Source organism: Micrasema longulum, unplaced genomic scaffold, assembly GCF_059751315.1.
Source record: "Micrasema longulum isolate JH-2025_06_02 unplaced genomic scaffold, ASM5975131v1 h1tg000582l, whole genome shotgun sequence".
NCBI lineage: Eukaryota > Metazoa > Arthropoda > Insecta > Trichoptera > Brachycentridae > Micrasema > Micrasema longulum.
The window spans coordinates 379,547-405,736 of record NW_028277778.1 but is presented as its reverse complement, the minus strand read 5'-3'; the positions used below and the strand labels follow the sequence as shown (position 1 = coordinate 405,736).

General features: G+C 32.2%; 1 protein-coding gene across 3 annotated transcripts; it reads left to right on the top strand.

Annotated features, from left to right (window-relative positions):
- On the top strand, window positions 1-25,654 carry bou (glycosylphosphatidylinositol anchored membrane protein boudin). Of its 3 annotated transcripts, XM_088228464.1 has the most exons (4): window positions 90-290; window positions 21,856-22,011; window positions 22,644-22,793; window positions 24,341-25,643. In XM_088228464.1, exons 1-4 carry the CDS (start codon window positions 227-229, stop codon window positions 24,541-24,543), a joined length of 573 nt encoding a protein of 190 aa, XP_088084590.1. In that variant the 5' UTR covers window positions 90-226; the 3' UTR covers window positions 24,544-25,643. The 3 variants fall into 3 exon arrangements, with proteins under 3 accessions (XP_088084587.1, XP_088084589.1, XP_088084590.1); XM_088228461.1 differs by lacking the exon at window positions 22,644-22,793 and having other exon boundaries at window positions 1-290; window positions 24,341-25,654; XM_088228463.1 differs by lacking the exon at window positions 21,856-22,011 and having other exon boundaries at window positions 45-290; window positions 24,341-25,654.
- The last annotated feature ends 536 nt before the right edge of the window (window positions 25,655-26,190 follow it).

Here is a 26,190-nt window from a genome sequence, read left to right as displayed (position 1 = left end):
GCAGGTATCGGCCGGCTCCTGCCTCCGCCCCCACGCTCCCCACCATACCTGTACCGCACAACTGTAAACCATACATCGTGTATCGGCGGCAGATTAGTAAACTAACGAACAGCAGTTGTAACGTTGCTCCGTTCGACTTGTTTCTAGTTTATGTTTACTAAATCGACGAATCGGCAGTATCTCATATTTATTTCGTAGTGCAACTTTATTCAAAATAACCAAAACAATGTTTTACAACATGGATAAAGTGCTTTTCACCGTCGCATTGTTCACCTTGACAACGAGAACAGGTAAATTTACTCATTTACGTAAACAAGCAGTCAACTTTCCTTCAAACTTTCAACACAAACGACAATGTTTTTAAAAATGGGCGTGTAAAACACTGTCGAACTGTTTTAAACTATTAAATTATATTGTTAATTAGTTTTATAACACCTCACAGATAATATTAAAGCAAACATTTCTGGTTAATTTATACCTGGATCGATTTATAAATTGTCTAATTGAAAGTTACTGGTGAGTCTTAACCTCAAAATGTTAACTTATTAATTCAGGTACTTTAAAAAAAATCTTACATTAATAAACAAATTTTAATTTAGAGAAGATGCATTGTGGATGTATTTTGCCGAACTAGAACGCTAGAAGTTATATATTACTAGAAGCATATTAATTTATTTACATGTTTTCAAAGTTGAACCTACCTTTTAACAACCCTTTTATATTAAAATTCAGAATACCCTCTATTTATGATTTTTTTTACCAAAGCACATGTCATCCGTTTTTACTAGGTAGGTACCTAATATGTTTGGTATTTTTATTCTACATTGGAGGATATATATTATACACTCATGTTTAAAAAAAAAATAGGCAGCCTAAAACGGTACGGGAAAGAATAAAGAAAATACTTATAATTATCGATTTTGGCACAAAGTTTATTAAAAAAATAGTCGTCAGTGCGACAGTTCGGTGTAATCTCTTTGGGATCACGATTACAATGGGAAGTTAACAGAGTTATCTTCGACTATATAGACAGATATTTATAGAAAGAAAAACCGATATTTGTGTACAAAAATGAGTACATTTGCATATGAATATTAAAAATGTTTTCGTCGGTTTTGACATTGAACATGTTTAGAAGAAAAAAATTTATGAATATTCTGCTTTTCATTCGGAAAACTTAATTTTACTTTGAAAATAAATGTTAACTTCCCATTGTAATCGAGGCCCAGATGACATTACAGTTTGCGACGATACTAGGTAAACAACATAGATATAGTATATTTATTCAAAATAAAATGCATATTCAAAGCAAAAAGCAACATTAACTCTGGTCTTGTATTGTTATTGTATACGGGGTTTATTGTAATAGGTACATATTGATTTCTTAGCCCAGTGCCACTCCTAACTGTTGGGTACAGAATGTACCTTCCCTAACTATTTCAACAAATGAATAATAGTTGATATAGGTAAGACTTCTCGTAATTTGCTCGGGACACGAACTGACACAAACCACGAACGTAATTGAGTTATGAAAACACGCGATAATATTGTTAGACCAGATTTTGAAATGCATCTTCTTGATTCAAAAATAATTCATTAATATTAATCGCGTTTTTTCTGATGAATTGTACTGTTTTTGGGGTCTAGATTTTCTGATATTTTAAATGTTAAATTTTTGTTTATTTAAAGACGCGGACGGTGAAAAAAATAAGTTTAATAAAAAAGTGCTTAAAACAGAAAGCATAACATATTATTCTTCAAGGACAATTTCTTAAACCAAAAAAAGTTTTAACAATAAACCTAAATTTTAAGGTAAATTTTATCATGTCTTCACATATCAAATATCAAATAATAGGGGCATAAGAATCTAACTTTATGTCGCTTAAAAACTCATTAGAAATCTGTTTGTTCCCCGAGCACAAAAAAGTTATTTCAATTTTACCAAATGGAAATAGGTTTATGTCAGACTTTTCCCGTTTCGGTTAATTGGTTGCGTTATCGTCCAACTGGGTTGTCAATTTTTTATTTTTTCATGCAACCCATATTGACGAAAACTTAACAATTATTATTCGATTTGAATATCGGAAACTTTTTCACTTTGTGGTATCGGATTTTACACTTATTATTTGTTTTTAAATGTAAAATGCAATACCAAAAACAGCCTGCTTCGAGGTTACAACCTCATCATCAGTAAATTTAGTATAAATCCTGGATGTAACCTCGAAACTGGTCGGCGCATAATACATAAATAAGTTTAATTATTATTCAACAAGTATAAAGTTATGCCTAGGCATAACTTTTTGCTAGCGAATTTTTATCCCCTAAGGGATCAGGGTCCGTACTCTAACGGGAAGTTAAAATTTATCTTCAATTTTACCTACAAAGTAAAATGAAGTTTCCCGTATGAAAAATTTAATATGTTTAGTTTTTAATTTTCTTTTTTAAACCATTTACAATTTTCTTTTCTAAACATATTCAATTACAGGTTGCCGACGAAGATACTTTGAATTTTCATACAAATAAACACATTTTCGTACATAAATATCGATATTAGTTTATACCGTCTCGATATATACCGATGAAGATATTCATGGGTAGGAAAAGCTAGTACCTAATTGTTCTAAATAACCATTTTCTTTATTAATTAGTATTGTTCAAAATTGTTTAAATTTCTTTATGACTATTTTTTTTTTCTTGATTTTATTTATAAGTACAACATATTTATATTGATAATTTTTTTTATATAAGTACATGTTTTTATATATTTTTTATCGTTTAATGTTATTCAAAATCTAAAATCAAAGTTTTCTTATTTTGTTTTACAGGTTCAAAATATTTATTTTGCCAAATGATTTTTTTATCAATATTTTTATAACTTAAAATATTTTTTGTACTGTTTATCTTTTCAGACTTCTTAATTTGTGAATAACTGTTTAGTATTACTTAGTTTTCAATGTTATATTTCACTTATAAATCTACTTATATGTATGCATATTATTGAATCCGCAACTTATATGCTAAAGTCACCAAGTGCTATTTATTTTAATAAAATAAAAGAAAATTAACTCTATGAGCTTTTTGCCTATAATTTTTTACTAAACTTATTTGATATGCTTAACCCTTATACTGCTAAACAACGATATATCGTTGTTCTTAATCCCTATCATAAAGTTCTAACTAGACTGATGCTGACGTCATAATCCCCAAAAGGGTAAATGAATTCAGGAACTGCTTGTTGCACTTAACCGTCAGTGGTATAAAACATTTTCAAAACATAAAAAATACTTATTCGACGGGTTATATGTGAAAAGCAGACATAACCGAAGGGCATTTATGACAAAATGTATGAATGTGGAAGAGGTTAGGATTGTATGCCAGGATAGACTTGTGTGGCGGTCCATTCTCTCTGCTTACCCCTACGGGGAAATGGCGTGATGGTAGTAGTAGTAGTAGTAGTAGTTATTATTTAGTTTCGTACCTATTTCAGCCCTACGGAAAATTTTATACAAAAAATGTTTTCTTACGCGCAGTAAAAATTTAAGCATTAAATTGTACGCCAAAGTTTCTTGAAAATGAATAAAAAATCATCAAAAATATTTTAATGAAAACGAACAACTTTGAACGACGTCACTTGTTCATATGAATCAATCAATGATAAGAGGGTTGTGTAAGATTTCCGGTTTGCTAATCGTCAATGGACCAATCAACAGAACTAACCGAGAAGAAGCGAAAGAGAACTTGCGACGTCACACGCGGATTAATGTCAGAAATACAAAACTTTAAAAGATCGTAGCGCTGATAGTACGATACATAAAAATTGAAAAAAAAAACTTTGTCTGTTAAAAATTTATTCTTTTAAAAACCACTAAACATCCTCATTATAAATTTACTTATGATGTTTAAATTCGCAGTGCTTTTAAGAAAAGAGAAACGACTAAACACAGGAAACTTCTAGCTAGTCGGGACCTGAAACAGTGAACATTTTTACATTCCAAAAACAGTGAAATAAAAAATAAATCAATGTTAATAGTTAGATTTTTAATCACCTATATGATATTTGAGAAAAATAATTATATTTGGTGTTTTCCCGCTATTAAACCCGATTCAGTGATTACGAAAATATTAATGTACTTCCGTAATGAATAACTAATTGAATACTTTACCTTTAATATAATAACTCTTGTCTAGTGAGGTCCCTATATCACCGGAAAACCCCATAATTAAGAATATAAACAAATAAGTAAAGAGCCATAAAACATAAAAATAATTCACCATGAAACCTAATGATTGTCAATTAGGACGTTTGAATATTAAAAAAATCATTTGTTAATTTATTATAATGGGTACCCACAGTAATGGGAAATCAAAATGTTTTAGCTGTTCATTAGGTAGTAATTATTACTCTACTAACAAAACGTAATTATTACTATACAAACTCTATTCTACAAACTATTCTACAAACCAAACGTAAATGAGGTATATTAGCTCGATATTGATCCAAAAATACTTCAAGAAAAAGCTTCTTCGATTTCGTGCTCTTCGTAAGAGTCATATTATAAATTATTATCACTATCACTTAAAAAAATATCGTTATTGTCTTATTCACTTTCGGAATAGGGCTGCTAAGCCTCCGAGTTTCTCGGCGAGGTACTATTATTTCTTTATCACTTTCACTGTCCGGTATCATTTGGAATGATATATTTTGTAAATTTATTCATAATATGGAGAAACTAGAAGAAATAAACCAAGAAATATTCTATTAAAACTAACAAAAAGATATTTAAAGGAAGATCTTCTATCAGGTGTTAAAGCCAAGAAAGGAATAACTACCTCGGATCTTAACATCTCTGGTGAACAACGTAAAATTTACTTTTCTGACCATCTGACCCCTATTAACCAACAATTATTGAAGGAAGCGAAAACGTTTTCAAGAGAAAAAAACATAAAATTTTGTTGGGTAAAAAATTCCAAAATATTTATTCGACTAAACGATACTTCTCCATTACATTTAATTACGAAATCTTCAGATATGGAGAAAATAAAACTATAAAAAGGAAATTCCCCTCTTTTTTCCAAAAATATAATGTTATACATGGATCCTCATTCTTGATTAATTTCATTATTATATTATGTATATTATTATTGTCAAACGATAATGATAGTGTTCATCACACATATATTTTCACTTTATTAATTATTTTTTATATCCAATACTCATATTTCATGCACCTATGTGGAACATTTCGAATTATTCCTCATAACGAAGTGATTACAACCTTATTATTTTTATTGATTCTCATATTTTGTATAATATTACTATTCCTAACTGAAAAGGTCATCTTGATTTCTTTTCAATTTTTTGTTCTACACTATTATTTTGTATCTCAAAGGGCACGACTCTAAAATTATATTACCAAAATGTTCGTGGACTACGAACTAAAACTAATCTTCTTTTCAACTCAATTTTAAATAATGAATATGATGTGATAGTACTGACAGAAACATGGCTATGCAGTAGCATCAGCAACCGAGAAATATTTGATGATAGGTATACCGTTTTTAGGAGAGATAGAAATTATGCAGAAACAGGTCAAAAATTTGGTGGCGGCGTGATTATAGCTGTCCGGAAGATTCTTTTACCAGACAGTCATTTAAATTGGTCAACTATAAATGAAGATTTATGGGTTTCAATTCCAACTTATTCCAAACATAATATATTCATATGTTCTACATACTTACCCCACTGTCGTTATCATCTTGAAGACATAAAACGCCACTTTGAGAATGTTTCTAGTATTATGTACAAATATCCTGATGATTTATTCATTCTACTAGGAGACTATAATGTACCTAATATAAATTGGAAATCTAATTCTGAGGTTAATTACCTTTCTCCGTGTGAATTTAACGATTCACTTAGCACTAATTTAATTGATAAAATAAACTTTTTGAATCTCAAGCAATTTAATTCCCAAAATAATAGTAATAATCGCATACTTGATCTCATTTTAAGTAACAGTGACCTGTGCAATGTAATAACCTGCGACGATCCTCTCGTTACAGAAGATGTTCATCACAAATCACTTTGTATTGATATCACTGCAAGAATAGAATCAAATGACGCAAAAAGTGGTTCTAGACTTAAATTTTCATATCATTCGGCAAATTATATAGCTATAAATGAACTACTCTCGGAAGTAAATTGGAACGATAAATTTGAGGGACTAGATATAGAAAAAGCGACATCAGTATTTTACTCCATACTTAATGATGCAGTGACTTTATTTGTACCAACTAAGACGGTGAAATCTTGTGAAAAATTTCCAAATTGGTATTCCGCATCACTAATAAAAATAATAAATGAAAAACTTAAATACCATAAAAAATGGAAAACTTATAAAAACCTTGCAGACTATAAAACATTTTCTCTTCTCCGTTCACGCCAGAAACAAGAAGCCAAAAATTGTTATGACCAATACATTGATCAAACTGAATTAGCTATTCAGAAAAATCCTAAACAATTTTGGTCATTCGTTAAATCGAAAAAATCTCTAAGTTATTATCCAACTGAAATGTTTCTTCATGATACAAAGAGTGATAACGTGCAAAGCAGTTGCGAGTTATTTTCTACCTTCTTTCAGTCTGTTTTTATTAATAACGACATTGATTTACCTATTGTGGACTCTAGAAATGTCATTGACATTCAAACTGTAACATTTAATTCTAAATTAGTTCTTAAATATTTAAATGATCTAGATCCTTCAAAAGGAGCAGGACCTGACGGATTTCCTACGTTTTTCATAAAAAGATGTGCAACGCAATTGGCATGTCCGTTGTCATATCTTTATAACCTATCATTAAAAGAAGGTAAATTTCCAATGTGCTGGAAGAAATCTCACGTTACTCCTGTCCATAAAACTGGTGATCTACACAATATTGAAAATTATAGACCAATATCTAAAATTTCAATTTTTAGCAAATTAATGGAAAAAATCATCACTGAACAAATTTCTCCAGCGGTGAAGCACTTCATTGATCCAAACCAACACGGTTTCTTTAAAATGCGAAATGTTTCTACTAATCTTGCTGAATTTACAGATAGGGTTCTAAACGTAATGGGCAGCCGACATCAGGTCGACGCTCAGTATACAGATTTTAGCAAGGCTTTTGATAAAATCAGTCACAAAATCCTTCTTCACAAATTAAAATGTTATGGCTTTCACGGTAATCTACTACGTTGGATTGAATCTTATTTAAAGTATCGCCTCCAATCAGTTGCACTATTAAACTATCAGTCTTCATTTAAACAATGCTATTCCGGTGTACCCCAGGGATCCCACTTGGGTCCATTATTGTTTATTCTTTATATTAATGATATGGGTAACGTCTTTAAATTTTCCGAATACAAAATATTTGCCGATGACACAAAAATATACAAGAAAGTTACTTCCCTACAAGATTGTCTTGATATGCAAGAAGATCTTGAAAACTTCTCTACTTACTGTGTAAATAATCAGCTCATATTAAATCCGCTTAAATGCAAAACAATTACCTTTACGAGAATAAAAAATCCGATGGATTATTCGTATTCTCTATCGGGTACAGTCTTGCACCGTGTCCAAGAAATACGAGATCTAGGTGTAGTTCTGGACTCAAAAATGACATTTCAATCACATATTGATAAAATTATTGAAAAAGCATATAAAATGTTAGGTTTTATTATAAGAGTATCTAAGCCTTTTAAAAATGATCTAACAATAAAAAATCTTTATTATAGTTATGTAAGAACCCATCTTGAATTTGCGTCTATCGTTTGGAATCCACAATACATTACTTATATTGACAGGCTGGAGAAAGTACAAAACAAATTTTTAAAACATTTGAATTTCCGATGCTCTCTTATATTTCCAAATCATGAATTATCTGGACGTTTTCACAAACTGATTAACCTCGAAAAAAGGAGAACATTAATGGACCTCACATTCCTCTATAAAATTATTAACAGTCTAGCTGATTCGTCCCAGCTCCTAAATAAAATTCAAATTAACTGTCCATCACGTGCCCTACGAAATCACCCAACCTTTAGAATACCTAGTGTCAATACGAACTATTGCCAGAATTTGTTTTTACACAGATCGTGTTCCACTTTTAACAGCTTTTTTAACCATATAGATATATATCATACAGGATTACAATTATTTAAAAATAGTGTATTGAAAACTTTTGAATAAAACTCCGGTTGGTCCCTTTTTCTCTTATATCACTCAAATTACATACATTCATATTATTATTATAAATTAAATTTCTCTTTTGAAATTTTGTATTACTTCTAAAATCGCTTTAATGAAATTTTATCGACTTCCCTTGGTTTAAAATCTTCTCCTTATATTGCTTTTTCAAATTTTAAATGATTACTTGCCATACTTGTTATTCCTTCTTTATTTTTTCTTTTTTCTCTGCTGCCATTGGCATGTTTTTATACTTGTTATACTTTTAAACTACTTTTAATTACTTATATTATATATGTTAATAAAATCAATATATTGCTGCTCTTACTATAATGTGTCATTAATTTTGAAGATGTTTTTTAAATTGACCTAAATTTAAATTTACTGTCTTATATTTCACTTAAAGATTCTTCTCATCGTTTCTTTGAATCCCTTAAAATAAATATGTGTTTATGTTTTTCCTTTTTTTTAAAAAAAAAATGTTATTACTATTTTATTTTATTTTTACATCTGAGTATGTTTTTCATTCTTCATTCATTCTTTATTTCCATTCTTAATTCTTAATTACTCTTACAAGTTTTCTTCATTTTTAATATTATTTCCATTTGTAAATACTCACTACAAACTACAAACCTTAAAATATATTTTTTTTTCACTTAAATTTAAATTTTTAAACAACTTTCATTTATGTTTTCTTTTTCCTTCTCTTTTTTATACTTTCATAATTAACATTAGATTTAATTGCTTTTTAATATGGAAACTTCACTGGTCCATTAGAATTAAGTCCAATTGTGTAAAATATTATACTTTGTAACTGTACTGTATGTTTCCTGAATAAAAGAAAATAAAAATAAAAAAAAAAAAATAATAAAAAGGACGCTTCGCGGAGTTAAATTGTTAGTTAGAGTAACAAAGTAAGATTAAAAATATATATGAATGTAAAAAATATGTAATTTACCTCAGCTGTTTGTAATTTCGGTAACTGTTGTCTATCTCGCTCAATCCATTATGCGTGAACTAGCTATTAGTGAAACGGAATATTTTTCTTAGAAGAGATATCAATTTGTGAGACAGTTGTACAAAAACATTATTTTTTTAAATTAAAATTATATTATAACAACTACCAAGAAATAATATCACTTCTTAGTACATTTACCGGTTACCTTTAAGTTTCAATCTAAATAACTCCCTACAAACATTTGGACATACTCAAAATATTGTTGATTAAAATAACTTGCATAAAAATTTTTAAGTAATTTTAGGCATTACCTAGGAGGTGAAATAATTTATCCAGATGAAACTCACCGACATCAATAAAGGTTTCAGCTCTTTTAGTTTGCAAAAGTCAACAGATGGAAGACTTGAGGTAATGTAAAAATAATCATGAATGTGGATATAAACATACCCAGAATAGTGAATATTTCGCAGTGTGTAAAGTGGTCATTTAAACCAGCCAATGGCAGATCATAAGTCCGGTAAATGCCTAGACTTCCATATTCCCTTGGCAAAAATGTTTTCCCTCTCTGTTGCAACAAATTTCAATATATATTTTACTCAATTTTTGTTTAGATGCATCGATGGAAGTGGTAGGTTTGATAATATATAACAGAGCACTTTGCCTCGCAATCAACAAAAAAACTATAATAATTATTTCGTTTCAATAATAACAATGCGCCTTGAGATTGCAGTACGAGATCAGTTTTGTTTGTTTTTATTTTCAATTAAGAAAGGGTTTACAACCGCTGTACGAAAATTGTCTATTTGCGGCACGAATTGTCTATCTTACTCACTCCATTAGGCTTGAATTAGATATTTATGAAATGGAAGATTTTTCTTGGAATTGCTATTAATTGATAAAACAGTAGTGTGTTTGGAAAACAACGTATTCGATGAAATATGTTTTAAATGTATAAATAAGAGGATTTCTGATTAGATTCTTGAAAAACTGCGTAGCAGCGTAAGGGTTAATTAACAAGGATGCTTTTTTACACCAAGAACCAGGAAAAACTTTTTGGATTTTACTGATTACAGAAATGTAACATAAACTATTAGTTTACGTCATGTTTTCTGGAGCCGAAAGTTTGTTCTTATTAAAGGTGTTAAAAGTATCAGGTTCTCGACGTCCTGAACGTCCACTCTTCTTTTTGGCTGCAGTTCGTGTCAGTATGCATAAGGCTGTTTGTGGATACCATAAGCTCCAATAGGGTGCGGACAATAATGGTGATGATGATAGTTCAAAATAATGCACGTAAACAAATTTGGAAATCCAGATGCGACGAAATTAAACGAATCTTACTAGATTCTTGCAAAAATCCACTAACATGAACCCTCATTTAACCTTTCCGAGCCTGAACGTGAAAAAAACCAGGAGTTCCTGAGCGGGGTACCTGGAATATCTCAGCTAAAATTTTATAAATACGACTTTAAAAAAAAAATGTCCATATATATTTATAAAACTAGTTCATAATATTTGTAGTTTTCTGCGAAACCCATACATTTATTCATAAAATACTGTTGCGAGAGGATGCTGTATGACATCGCGCTGCTCTCGGTGTGACACGTTAAATAGCACTCATGCCACTGGTCTAATGTCGCGCTACTCGTTAGCGGGGAGTTGGGAGGGAGAATGCATGTAAAATGTTAAGCACGAAATCTGGATTTTTAAGGTTATGGCTGAAAACAAGCGACCAAATAGCAGAAAGCGCACGTGCAATCTGACCAACATATAAAAGATTATCAAACTATAAACAAGAATTGTAATGTTTGCTATTTTTGCACGGGATAAAGCAAAGACAAATGAGAATCATTTTGAAAAAAATATTTTAAAAATTTTGATACATTCTCAACATAATGGAGTTGGATTATGCAAAAATGAAATCAATATGATGATTAACAAAACGTTATTTAAAAAAATACGCTACCTGGGCCCCGATTGCAATGGGAAGTTAACATAGTTATCTTCGACTGTCTATAACGAAAAATCGATATTTGTGTACAAAAATGAGTATTTTTGCACAAACATTTAAAATATCTTCATCGGTAACCTATAATTAAACATGTTTAAAAGAAAAAAAATGTATGTATATTCTGCTTTTCATACAGAAAACTTAATTTTACTTTGTAAATAAATGTTAACTTCCCATTGTAATCGGGGCCCTGGGGGACCCTTGACACCCCCTTAGGCCCGGAAGGGTAAAATATCATGGAACCTCTTTTTTTTCTCACTGACATGGAACCCTATCATATCGAAGTCAACCTTCAGTCTATTGGACCATATTATATAGAATGGGATTGCAAATTGCAAACAATACCTAGGAGCTAAATCTTACCATAACTTGTAAATAGTTTATAACCTCTGTATATGTAAAAGCCTTTTGGGCGTTAATAAATAAATAAAATAAGTAACGTATAATATTTCAACTTCTAGCAATATTTATTTAGATTTAGGTCAAGTTCTGACCAATCGAAAAAAGTCACCGTGATATGCTTAACTTCAAACTCATCTTATAATAGCAAATCCAACCAAGTGGAACATAATATAATAACGTTCAAGGATGCAATCTCGCTCTTCGTCCAAGACGAAAATATATTCAATATTAAGCATTTTAATTATATAGGTACTATTACCTACAAAGCACAGGTACATTTAGTGAAGTAATAAGGAATCCCTCGATTTTCGATTATTATTTAACTTTTGGAGAGTAGGTAAAGCACGATATATGTAGGTATGCTGTTATGTACTAACAAAACAGATAACTCTCGTTGATCGTGGGGGATACGATCAGGATACGTATTCTGATGGAATGTTAAAATTTATCTTAAATTTTATCTGCAAAGTAAAAATAAGTCTTTTGTATGAAAAATAGAATATGTTTACATTTTTTTTCTAAACATGTTCAATTATCGGTTACCGACGAAGATACTTTAAATTTTAATACAAATATCGATTTTAGTTTATATCGTCTCAGTATGCACCGATAAAGATAGCCGTTCATAATCGCGGCCCTGGACACGGCCGCGATTATCGAAATCTCGCCATCAACGGGGCACATTTTTCAGCTGAGATTCTATATCTGCTCCAGCCGATTCGCCAATCATTTTAAGCCAATGCAAGTTTGATCGTTTTTTAAACCGATCAAACCAACCTTTTCTTGCTTTAAATACATCTCCTCCGTTTTGAGATTTTAAAAGACCCAAAAAAAAATTAATTTTGTATTTTTGTTGCGCAGTTTATTGCACTGAAGACTATAGCAATTGGAAATTCTTATCTACTGCAAGTTTGCTGCCATTTTCTTTCATTTCGATTATTTTTAGTTTCTTTTCTGAAGTCACTACATTGCCAAAAATATCGCGTTATAACGAATCTACACTCTTCGGGGTTACCCTGTATAAGATATTGTTTAGCAAGCTGGTCAAAAGTTTAGTTTGTATCTATAATAAGCGCCGATGTTGCCTACTGAATTTTGGATCGTCGAAATTCTCGACTGTGGCGTTTATGTCATACTTTCTCAGAGAGCTGGTAAACAGGCTACGCTGTGCACTGTGGATATGTGGGTTCACCATATCTGCACTAGTTCACGGAATGATATAAACAGTGCGATTTCCAGGCGACTGGTCCGCTGAACGCTGAAGCCACTATCACTCCTTCACATGGCTGGCTCCGGACTCGGGAACAAGATAGGGTTGGTTAGGCTCCCATTGTATAACGTTATCCCCTACAGCTACATATGTACATAGTACTACCGTACTTTGTACATATGTAGCATTTACCAATGGCTTATTCCAGAACTTGTCCAATCGCTGGAAATTCCGTATTATGTTATTTTTTAATAATGTTCAAAAGCCAAAGGTTCAATAAAAACCCGATGTTGAAACTTAACTCTTAAAAGACTGTGGTAAATAATCCCTTTGCGCGCGGTGATGTAACATCGTGTTACCACTAGTAAAAGACGGAATATTCTCAAGTTCAGAAATTTAAAAAAAAAAACATGGAGACATAATGTGTTAAAATTATTTTTCCTTAATTTATGCAAAAAACGTATAATTTAGCCCTGTTATAGCAAAATAAAATTTTAATCATAAATACGCCGCTCATATTACGCGCATGCGTCCCCCATCAATTTCATCAACCTACTGAAGACTGAATCTGTTTTACACAACACCCGCCAAAGTAGGGGGATATTTTTTAAAAGACCATGGTAAAGAATTCCTTTGCGCGCGGTGGTGTAACGTCGTGTTACCACGAGCAAACACGGAATATTCTAGAGTTCAAATATATCTGAAAAGCGAAGATATATAGTAAAAAAAACACGAAGACCAGTAGTTCAATAATTTATTTCCATAATTAATAAAAATAAACACGTTATTTAGCCCGGCTAACTTTATTACATGCGTGTATCCAGACGATATTGTCAATAACCGAATAAATCAGTTTCACACGAACATCGGCTACAGAGCAGCGTCTCTGTCTTCCTTGTTATGAATTCTATCTTCGCGCTCTCTCTTATACAGATGTGTTGCTGAATTAGCGTACATTAATTCTTCGCGTAGCAATGATAAATATTTGTTGTATTAACATCCAGCATAGTTATTCAAATTTTGCTTTCCAAATCCGGTGTGAAAATGTCCATTTGAAGATTACAAAAAATACGAGTTCATCATTTTTAAAAATAAGAGAGATATATCAATTCTTGTGTTCTATGTCGGCTAGTGTGACATCACAGCCACACAAGAGTTAGAAAATAAGAAAGTGGATCCGCTGTAGCACTGAAAATCGTTGCATATTATGCCACTTCTACCGTGCAGTGCCACTGTGGTACCGAAAACAAAATTGTGCAGTAAAAGAACTCTCACATTTACATGTCCAGGTGGATGAAAAATACAGTGGTGTGTGAAATAGAATCAATAGGAAATTGAATTTAGGCTGGCACGATCAGGTTAACGAAGTTAGTGGTAAATTTTATAGCAATTTGCACTCACTTAAAAGATTACATAATTTCTTGCCAATTAATGTTAAGCAAACATTAGTCCAGAGCTTACTTCTTCCACTCCTTTACTATGCGGATGAATGTTATTCAGATGTTAACTCTGAATTGCTTGATAAATAAGATAAGGCGGCCTCCGTGGTGTAGTGGTAAAGACGCTTGACTCACACAAGGAAGGTTCCGGGTTCGATTCCCGGTGAGAATACAAAAAAAATAAATGTGATTTTTCTCAAGCCTGGGTGTTCTGTGATGTAATTCACCACTGTAATTGGGCCTCCTGGCCTGTTGTGGTGCAAAAAAAAGAACCATTGCAGAATGCTTGTAAACGTCATATCTTTAACCTACGCAAATTCAACCACATAACCGAATATCGCACACAACTACACTGGCTCAGTATCGGGCATAGAAGAAACATTCACATTCTATCACTTCTTCACAATATTTCAAATAATCCCACTTCGCCTGTTTATCTGAGAGAGCTCTTCCAACCTCTATCACAACGCGGACTATCTCTTCGATGTAGTAACGAGAGAACCCTTGTAATACCCTTTCATCGATCTATTTTTCTTGCCTCCTCTTTCACAGTAGTAGCTGCTCAATTGTGGAATAATCTACCCACTAATGTTAGAGACATTATTTACATTTAAGTCAAGATTGAAATGTTACTATCTAAATACTTAAGTTGTTTCTTTATCCTTCTTCTTTCCTTCCCATCCCATCTCCTATCTTCATAGTATATTGTTAACAAAAAAAAATGTTAATCTTTGTTTTGAATTTTGTATAAAATCGTAAGATTCATTATGTCTATGTACTTGTAATTTTCTCAAAATGAATGGTTTGGGTAGGTAGGTTGAAATTGCCTTCGGGCAATATGCCCGCCTTTATATGCATATGTAGATGTATATAAGGTGTTAAATAAATAACTAAATAACAGATAATCAAAATACGCTGCATTTGGTTTATTAATGAAGTGTGCTATGAACCATTGGGTGTGGAATGGGGAATGATGACGGGTAATAAACAAAATAGTTTTTTGTTCAGTGGTATTTTTCTATCTTCACCTTGGGGGTGAGCATATTTATGTATTTGTATTTTTCGACCCAATTTCAAACTAAAAAAAAAGCACCAATTCAACCATATTTTATGAGAATTGATATGAAATTACGTATTCAGTATTCAGTGAAGATTAGATTTGAAATATTTCAGCATCATATTCAGCAACTTTCAGGCCACGAAAAACCTTCAGTTATTTATTTAATTGTTTGTTATTCGCACCACACAACCCAAGAGACACAATATTTAATTACACTGACTTAAACTTAAAATGTGTTTTAAATCCAGAATTAGACCACTGCACTACTTACATAAATGGTGAAGTGGCCAACGTTTGTTTAAAATTTTACCGATAAAGCGGTTTGACGATGCCACTGAAAATCCTGTACCTAGTTAAATTGTATAAGGTATTTTAGAACGCATTCACGGTAGCTGGAAAAAAGTGTCCTCGAAGAAATTCAGAAGTCAATGGTTGTCATACACCATCACGCGCACGGCCTTGCACACTTTGATGGAGATCGTCAAATGACCAATGAAACCCCGCGATTCGCTCCATAGACTGTAACCTCGTTTGTCAGAATTTCATAAAACATTTTTAAGGAGGATTTTCTTAACACAATAATATAATACTAGCAGGCAACAGTCGACTACATGCCAGGAGATTCGGCTCTTCGGGCCTCATATAAAAAGCCCCTCAGGCCTCAGTTGAGATCACGGGCACTGTGAAATTTCACCGCTTTGAGCCTTACAATTATTTTTTTGCTGTTCGAAGCAATCTAAACGTAATAAAGAATAATATGTCACTCAGAATAATACTACGAAAACCACACAAAAAATACAGATATAATACACTTAATATCCCAGTGGCCTCCGTGGTGCAGTTTTTAAGATGATTGACTCACACGCCGAAGGTTCCGGGTTCGATCCCCGGTGAGAACACAAAAATTAAATGTGATTTTTCTCAAACCTGTAATTGGGCCTCAAAGCCTGTTGTGGTGCAAAAAAAAGTATTTACGAAAAAAGATCGATTAGTAAGTGGTTAACATTTAATAGCGAAGAATATGTCAATTAAAATAATAACAGTGAATTATCGCCGACTGCAGCGTTGCCAACCCTACCGATTTTGATCGAAATTCTACCGATATTTTAATATTTCTATTTTTCCATTTTAAAAAAATACCATTTATTTGTCCCCGACACAGGCAATCCACTTATAGATGAATAAACCAAATACTAACTTTTTCTGTTTGGTCATAAACCTACTTTTTCTGCCATTTTTTTATTATTATGAATGCTACTTATCCTTCGGTCGTACATAATACGTACGTTGATTGGTTAGTAATGGTAAATAGAGATTCCTGGTTATTTTCTAATTCGATTAATTAAAATTATGTCATTTTTCTTCATAATTTCATAGTTTCTATTTTATGAAATGAGCCCGTGTCAAGTTCGGAAGCTAAATCACTTGCCGCCAATTTGGAGAAGTTCGGGTTTTTGCTGTCGTTAGTCATTTGGAACGACGTTTTATTCCACGTTAATATTGTCAGAAAATCCACGAAATCAGACTTAAAACTTACTCATGTCCAGCAAAGTTAATTACTTTGACGAAGAAACGCTTCGACGATATTTGTTATTATAACTTCTCCTCTATTTTTTGTTTCCTGACAAGGATCTGGATGACGGCAGTTCTACTGTAAATCTCTCAACTTTTTATACTTCTCTTACCGCAATACAAAAGCTTCATACATACATATTCACAATTTTTATAAAATATGACATCTACAGACACGAAGCAATAATCATATAATTATTTTTATTTTATAAAATCGATAGGTCTACGCATTATAGGCGGGACAAAGTCAAATTTACTGGGGGGTATTCCCTGAGAGGGTTTTTATATTTAACTCCTCTCAATCCACTCGAATCATTGATTCCTAATATTCCCTTAACGTTTTACGGGCCTAAAACAAAATGCCGATGAAATTGCTCTTTACTTTTAACGAACTGACATAAAACACGTCATAGAAATGAATATCATGCATCTCAATATTCGTATTGTTCTCTACTGTAGGTACTTACATTATAATGTAGATAATCATTTTCATTACTTACATCATATATAAACGACACCTTGCCGCTTATAAGTTAAACTGGTAAAACTGTAATAAGGTAGTGGGTCTACAGTCACTATTCTACTGTTTCAGGCGAAACAAATTCCTTGGAGGCGGAGAGAGTGTGACGTAGAAATAAATACAGAAATGTAATTATTTGAAAAATCTTTACTGCACGTACTTTATTCAAACAAAACATACAGGAATATCCTCATATATTTGTTTTATTCAATTCAATGTATTTATTTTTAATATAACATATACATTACAAACATATATTCAATACGTACATATTATAAAAAAGGAAAAAAATACACGAAAGAGACTCATGTCAAAGTAGTAGGAGAATCCTACTCCGGAAAACCCCTTCGGATACATGGAACAGATCAATATCCAGAGCGATGTTGTTCAGCATAGCGGTAGCCCTTCCAACAGGCATAACCATAGGCAGGTTGGTCCTGAATATCGAAATATGAAACAATCTGTGCTGACGCTGTTTTAGGTAATTATCAGGAACATTCAAACCAATGCTCACCAGAATCTCAGAATTATCGATCATACCGCGCAACAATCGATAAAAATGTATAGTCAAATACACATTCCTTCTAGTCTCTAAACTGTTATAGCTAAGCATACCCTGGGTCGGGTAGAGCCAAGGGTAATAATAACCCGCACTCTCTCGTGTAGCGATATCCCAGAAACTTCTTTTGGATTTTCTCTATCATAAGAGAGTACTTCAGTTCATGTGGACCCCAAATCATCAAGCCACTCTCGAGTCGATTTTGCACCAAGGAGTTGTAAAGAGTTCTTAGTACGCGGGCATTTTCGAAAACCCTGGCAGTACGCAGAACAAATCCTAACATCTTCAATGCATTACCACTTTTGTACCATACCGCAGCCGGTCTTAGCGCGAAACAATACTCGTACAGCAGTGTACGCGCAGGCGCCGCGCCGCGCCGGTGCCCTGGATTAGCACGCTCTCATATTGGTGGAGATTTCTTCAAAGTGTTTATATTTAGAAGAAATATAAGATAAAATTGCTAACAAAAATATAATATAAATAAAAAAACACAAGCGAGGCGCTCCGCTCGCCGCGTAGTGTGGAAACCCCGAGGAGGTCCGTCAGCGCGGTAATATATAGCTAGTTGTGCGCTCAGTGCGAGTTCTTTTTGTTATTACTGCGGATAAAATTGATGAACCAATTAATACAATTTATTTATTATCATAATATTATATAAATACAATTATAATTTATTCAAAGTTCCTTTAACTATCTAACTAGGGTTATTTACCTCGTTCTAAGACAGTAAAAATATATATACACAAAACAGTAATCAATATACAGAAGCAATAATAAAGGTAACGGAAATAGTGAAAAACATATTGAAAATGTAGCGAAAAATATAATAAAAAACATTGTATTTTTTTTTATTTAAAAACATTGTATTACCGAAAGTATAATTTTACGTAGAAATAAAGGAAAATGACACAAAAATGTATGTGATTTAAAATGCTTGTATTTCTTTTTAAAAACAAAAAAAAAATCTTTCTTCCACTTTCATATTCAATCTCTATAGTATCTTCAAATTATTAAAACAAATTTTAGTTCTATACTTAGTCTTTATTGAAATCCCAGATGCCTAAGTTTAGTCTAAATTTTAAATGGCGTAATCTGCCGGTCTAAAAGTAATAATATTTTAATTACATAAAACTTTTAAGTATAATTTTTAACAGAAATACCTTTAAAAATTATAGTTTTTATCTAATTTACGTTTAAGTTTTTTTTATTGCGCAATTAAAAAAAAATATTCGTTTTGAAATGGCAAAATCGTATGATTTCCTCATTTTGCGTGCGTTTTACCAGACTACAGCCTTAATGATATTAATGCTTGAATGTTGATTTCTTAGGCCGGGTTGTGGTTCCGTGGTGGTATTTGGACTCACGGGCCAAAGGTCCGAGGTTTAAATCCCACTCTACCACAAATCGATTTACATTTTTACATCACTACAATTATTTAAGACTTTTAGAAAATGGTCTGGAAAATTTAAATATTAATAAGAACTCAAGTATTTCTCTTTACCATTAAAAAAAAGTTACTTTTAATAGTAGTTAAAATCGAATTTAAAACAAAATATTTTTTGTATTAAAACAGAAATATTTTTTCAAAACTTCCATTGTTGATTTTTAACTATTGCTAACGTTTAAAGAACCCGGCCTTAATAGTGCCATAAGAAATTCGCATTTAAAAAAATGGTTTCAATATTGGGGACTTAAAATTTTAATATATGTATATATTCCATTGGACGTTGTGATGGTTGAAACATTGTTATGATTGAAATAAGCACTTTTGTACGAGACTTAATACTTCTTATTACTTCCATTATATTTAATTCCAGGTTGGTGTCACTTTTGGACTGTGTAGATTTTATCATATGTTAATGATTTGTATAAGTTAGAGGGCTGAAACTCATATAGTTAAAAAAATATTCAAAAATATTTATGCTCATTAATATCGTTTTTTTTATGTTACGAGTACCGATTTTGCACGATCTCGTTACACTCTGTAATATTAAACGAAAATTATTAAGGCTGAATAAATAACTGTAAATGTTCCATTAAATAGTTAAGTGTTTCAATAAATCCACCCTACTGTTGTACACCCCACACTGGGGTCAATTGAAACGAATTTTTCCATCTTCCTAATGTGGTTACTGTAGCTTAACTTATGGCGATATAGCCACCGAGTGAGTTTTGTTAAGGAGCCAGATATATAATCCTTCAAGTGGTATAAACATATTATCTTTAAATACTGAAGATAATCCACTACATGCAATTAAAGTCAAATTGTTTCAACTGTCCCCGGTCTGTCTTACGGAGACCCCTGCTCGGGTCATTTTATAGCGCGGCGATGTCCAAAGTCCGACACAACATACAGTATGGTGCATGCAGATGCATGTAATAACGCTTCGTAAAAATATTTGTTTTATAAGTTTTTTCTTAAAGTTCAAAATTAAGTGCACGTTGGCGGGTTTATTATTAAAAGCAATATCTTCCAGCCAACCAAACAGCGGACTGAAAAATTGATCAAAATTTCTGCTTAGCAAAAAATGTTTACGTAAATACACAAAATTATTTTTAAATTTCAGCGTTGTTTAGTGAACAGATAGAGCTAGCACATATAAACCATATTATAACTTTAATTATAAGTAAGAAAGGAAACAGGAAAGGATCCAGGAAAGATAAGGAATAAAAACAGTGAAATTAAGTACGTAATTTTTATATTTCACAATTTCAAAAATTGCTAACCCCAAATAACGATATCGTGCACATACTTACCTTTTAAAAACATTTATAATATTCCACACAAAGCAGTTGATTGTGGCAGGTGCAGATTTAGTGCAAAAAGTCCGCACCTTTAAAATATTTTGAATTGATAATAAAGATTTTGGATAAAAACTCCATAACTATTTCCGGGGTAGGTATTAAAACACGAGTGCAGTGGTATACGCCACGCACGCGCGCGCACCACAGTTTTACAACCCTGTGTTATTGTAGGGAAATTTGCAAACTCGGTACGTAGGTACTGATTTTTTTCGGATTTTAGTAAAAACAATGGACTTCTCACAAATTACTGTTTTTATTTTGAATTCTAAAAAATAGTATACTTGTGATATTTTCCGGGTTTTGCGGTGTATTTATTATTATTTTTGTCGACGTTTCGGACAATGTTACAGTTCATATCATCCAGGCTGATGTCACTGATGGACTCTGTAATCAATTTGCTGTAATACTGCGTGAAACATCGGCAGAAAGATGAATAAATATACAGCACAACAACCCGGACAAAATTCACCAGTATTTGAATGGCCCTAAAAATGATAATTAATGGTAATAATAATAAATGGGCCGTAATAATGATATTGTATGTTTTTAAGTCTTGATAAAATACAATAAATATATAATACACACATCCCTACTTTTTATTGTCTTCCGAATCAAAATTCCCTTGATTTGCATTGACGTATAATAAATTAATTTTATAATAAGGAAGCTGTGTTTAGGCGGCCTCCGTGGTGCAGCGGTTAAAACGCATATTCACTCATGCATGGGTTCCGGGTTCGATTCTCGGTGAGAAAATTAAAAATGATTTTTCTCAAGCCTGGGTGTTCTGTGCTTCGGCACCACTGTAATTCGGCCTCCTGGTCTGTTGTCGTTTAAAAAAAACATGAAGTATTTTTTAAATAAAAATGTTGATTTGTTTGATTAAATTAATGTTGGTATTTTGTAATCATGTCAGAGAAAGCACTGTTTATATTCAATTTTGGGTAGCACTGACATCCTCATTGCGAATGCAAATCGAAAGTACAAATCTTATAGCGATGTATAAACGCAAGTTCATTTAAACTTAAAAATGATAATTTTATCAATAATCAAATAATGTATATTTCAATTAATAAATGTGATGTATATATATATAGTGCTGGCGATAGACTGCTACCAGTGTGTCGGTACTGACCCAACCAACCCTTTCCTCTGCAACGAGTTCCTCGACGACGACCAGGACTTGGCTCCACGGGGGTGTGACGACGTGTACGGCGCCAGTTACTGCATCAAGCACATTGGCCGCTTCGAAGGTACCCTTAAGGGATGGACAGGGAGCAGCGATGGGCCTAATCCAACCTAACCTAACTTAACCGGAAGGCTCGCTACTAACACTGCTTGACTGATATTATATTTCTTGAACTTTTAATAGGTGGTATGAATAGTATTCTAGCTAATAACAATTTTATTTCAGGGTTCGAGATTTGCAGTTCTGGGGAATGCGGTATTGTTAAATATTATTAATTCCGACACTTTACCTTTAATATTTACATGTTCCACAATATCACATAAGATCTCATTTGAAGTACAGTGGAATTCGAATATTAGAATCGCGGATAGTGTTATTAAATTACAAGTCCCATAGTGATTCCACTGTATTAACTGAGTATAATATTATATGTGTCACCCGGAGCAAATTTTTGACCTCTGATTCCTTATAAAAGACAACATTTGCAACAAGTGGTGTCCCCTCAGACTATGCTTTTTTACAAAACATGTGATATTTGCACAAAACCTATAAGTTTGTTTGCTCATCATAATAATATATACTAACCAATATTAATCTCTCTCAATGTAGATTATCTAATATGCTACATACTATACTAACACGAGTAATTTCCTTACTTCACGCTGCTCGCCATGGACTGGACTGGACTATATAAAGTGTGGAGTATAAAGTGCTTCCAGTGTGACTCGGCACAAGCCATCGACTGCACGGACGTTCTGATAAATGAGCCGGATAACACCTTCACAGCAGATGAGTGTGATGATGTGTTCGAAGCGCAATACTGTATCAAGAGCACAGCACTAAGGGGTCAGTTGAGGACAAACTAATGTGACACATGCTTACTACGTTGCTTACAAAAGTTGATTTATAAAAACAACGAAGAGGTTACTTTGAAACAATCTGTTTGAAAATTCTAATATTTCAGAAGCATTGAAAATTTAGATTCCTCATAGTGTTACTATTTGAAAATGTAGTTTTATTCTCAAAAATATATAGGGAAAATGAATAAAAAACACAAGCCTTATGTAGAATTTATTGTGCATGCTTGGCAAGCGGACACATCGTAAATACACTCAGATTTATTACAAACCTGGCTTACTAATATTACATACTGCTCAAATTTAGAAATATTGTAAGTGATGCAGTCAAAATTCCATGATATAAAATATTTGCTCATTACAATAACATCTAGAGAAATACATACAAAAGTTAGACCCGGAGATGAAATTGTCTGTCAGCACTGAAGGGTCACAGTTTGTCATATAGTGCGACCTACACAGGCCATGCGGACAATCTTGAGAACAATGTCGCACACTCAATTTATAATATACATAAATCTCGCTTCACATTACATTTACAAAGGCCTCGACAGTCAAAAGCTAAAATAGACTATAATATTATTTTTTTCCAATTGATTATTGCAATTTCAATGCACTGTTTTTCCATATATTTAAAATACCCACACATTATCACCAGAAATGTTGTAAAGGAGAAAAGAAAAAATTAAGTTTGTTGCAATTAAAAAAATATATACAAAGATATATATATATATACTTTACAACAGAAGTTTTTTTTCTGTAGAATAGTTTTTTCAAATATTAATCATTTTCTTTTATTACAAATAATGAGTATTTTATCCTAAGCAAATTTCCTGTGATGATGTGTTCAAAATGTGCACTTCAGAATATCATATTACATGGAATATGATAGCTCCCAAATTAATGAACATGAATATGAAATCTACAATTTTATCTAAGGAATAAAATTCTTACATTTAGAACATCACATTTTGAAATTTGATGCCAATCAATCGGTACACCTTGATCCAGTTTAGCCTATGCTTTATTGCAAATTGTATAATTATATTATTTCTATAGCAAGATAAATGCAATGAAATGTCATTTGTATAAACATAATAACTTTAAAATCGAAAAACAATTAGATAATTCCTCTACAAATTAATAAAATACTTTATTTTTTCTTTAAAAAATGGTCCATGTTGTTACATACATAATTAAAAAGGCTTGAAAAATAATTGGCAATTCTACATTTACACATAATTTTTTAACACATTTAATTAATTTTGATTTGGGTAATTTATGCCAAAACTTGTTACACTCTTTAGTTATATAATTGGAAAAATTTATTGCAACTCACTTTAAAAAACGGCTTTAATTTTATTCCGAAAGTAATTTGTTGATTGAAAGAAGACTTAACATTATTTTGAATGATATTTCCGCACAGCCTAAATGAATATAATTTTATTAAATAGAATTATTAGATTTGTCAATCGGAAAGGAAACACTATGTACCGGTGAAAGTAAGAGCCAATTTAAATAGGTGTTGTTTCGCAGGTGGTATAGGAACCAAGCGTTACTGCTCCGCTCTGGACCTGGGGAATTACTGCAACTATGTACAGCACCTGGGAGACCAGTTGGAGTACCGCTCGTGTGTATACACATGCTCTACAGATGGCTGCAACTCCTCAGGTTCCATCTCTTCCAGTTTGTGGCTCCTCGCCTTGCCGGCCGCACTGGTCGCTCGCCTCTCCAGATAAAAGAAACTGTCCGGAAATAGTGTATACGGACGCATTACAGATGTCAGGTTAAGTCTATGTTGTTTTGTACATTTTATTTTAACTATGTTATTTCGATAATGTGACCTTTGAAATTACGCTATTAATTAGTTTACAATTACAAACGACGATGTAATAATATTAAATAAAGCGGAACAATCAGATTAGCGAATAAAAATTCACATTAAATTACAAATGATTATCTTACAGAGTGACTCGAAAAGATTACGTATTATCCGATGATTTAATTATATTTTAAGCGTCAGTATTGTAGTCAAACATTTCTGCAAATGTTAGTAAATAACGATTTACTGTTTTTTTATGTCTACTGTTTTCACAATTAACTTTGTGATAGGGCACTTACTGTTCTAACATGACAAAAAAGCTGAGTGAGTTGTTACATACTGACATCAAATTAAATTACACATAATATTATATACCGATATAGGTGTACACTATGAAGTAGTAGCTATTGTTTCCGCTTTCTAGTGGTTAAAATAATACAAACTAAACATAAAATCATCGGTGCGTATGCAAAAACATACGCAAAATAGGCAACATTAAAAATCTTTGGTTTTGTGGAAACAATTTTAAAAACTATATTAGTCGGCAAAATACAAGCAACATTAAGTTTGACTGTAAATATATTCCAAACTAGGACATACATAATATATGTAGAGTAAGTGAAGGGTGCAATGGTTCATTAGTTAGCGGAAGGGATCACGTTGGGTTGCCCATAACTACACGGTTAAATATGTAAGTGTGATTGTACAAAATACGTATTAAAGCACCAGAATGTGTGCGAGGTCCATAGAAACATCTTCCGTGGATGTGCTAGTGAAATCGTGCGTACTAATTTTAGTGAAAAGAATGATAAACGATAGTTACATTAAATTCTAAACAATGAAAATATCACCCGTTTAGTGTAAATAATACTGAACATCCCAAAGTCTGCCTCAACCGACAATTCCGCCATTATAATTATATTACATAATGTATATGTATTGCACTCCAACTCCATTAATTAGCTCTAAATGTCTATACGTGCCTGTCTTATGTATTGTTCTAATTGATATTAAAAATTGTAAAAGTATGCTGTTTGTACTCTTTTTTCCCCGATACATTGCTGACATCACTATTGTGATGACACTTTTTTTGCTGTCATCGATCGACATAAATCGAAATGAAGAAGATTTACACTTACTTTAATGTCAAAAATCTATCAACCGTTGTCCTTCGCATCTCTAAAACACAAACTTCAGTCTGTGAATACTAAAATAGAGTTACAATTTGTAATAAAATGACAAAAATATACAAGCGCTAACTGTTCACACATTTCTCCCCATCTCGCGCCACCTAAGCCTTAGTAACTACAACACCAAATATAATAAAATTCTAAAAAATATTTTCTCAACTATCAAAATTAGCTTTAAGTATTTTGCTTATAATTAGTGGCTACGTTGCGAAGCTTCAGCACAAAAGTACCCTTTTTATTTCACCCTCCCGACACTCAATTGACAAACATAAAATGCATGGTGAAATATAAATCATCCGATAATTTCTCATACAAAGCAGCCTTTATGAAATACTCAAAGATTATTGTCAAATATGTACTTCAAAATATAAATT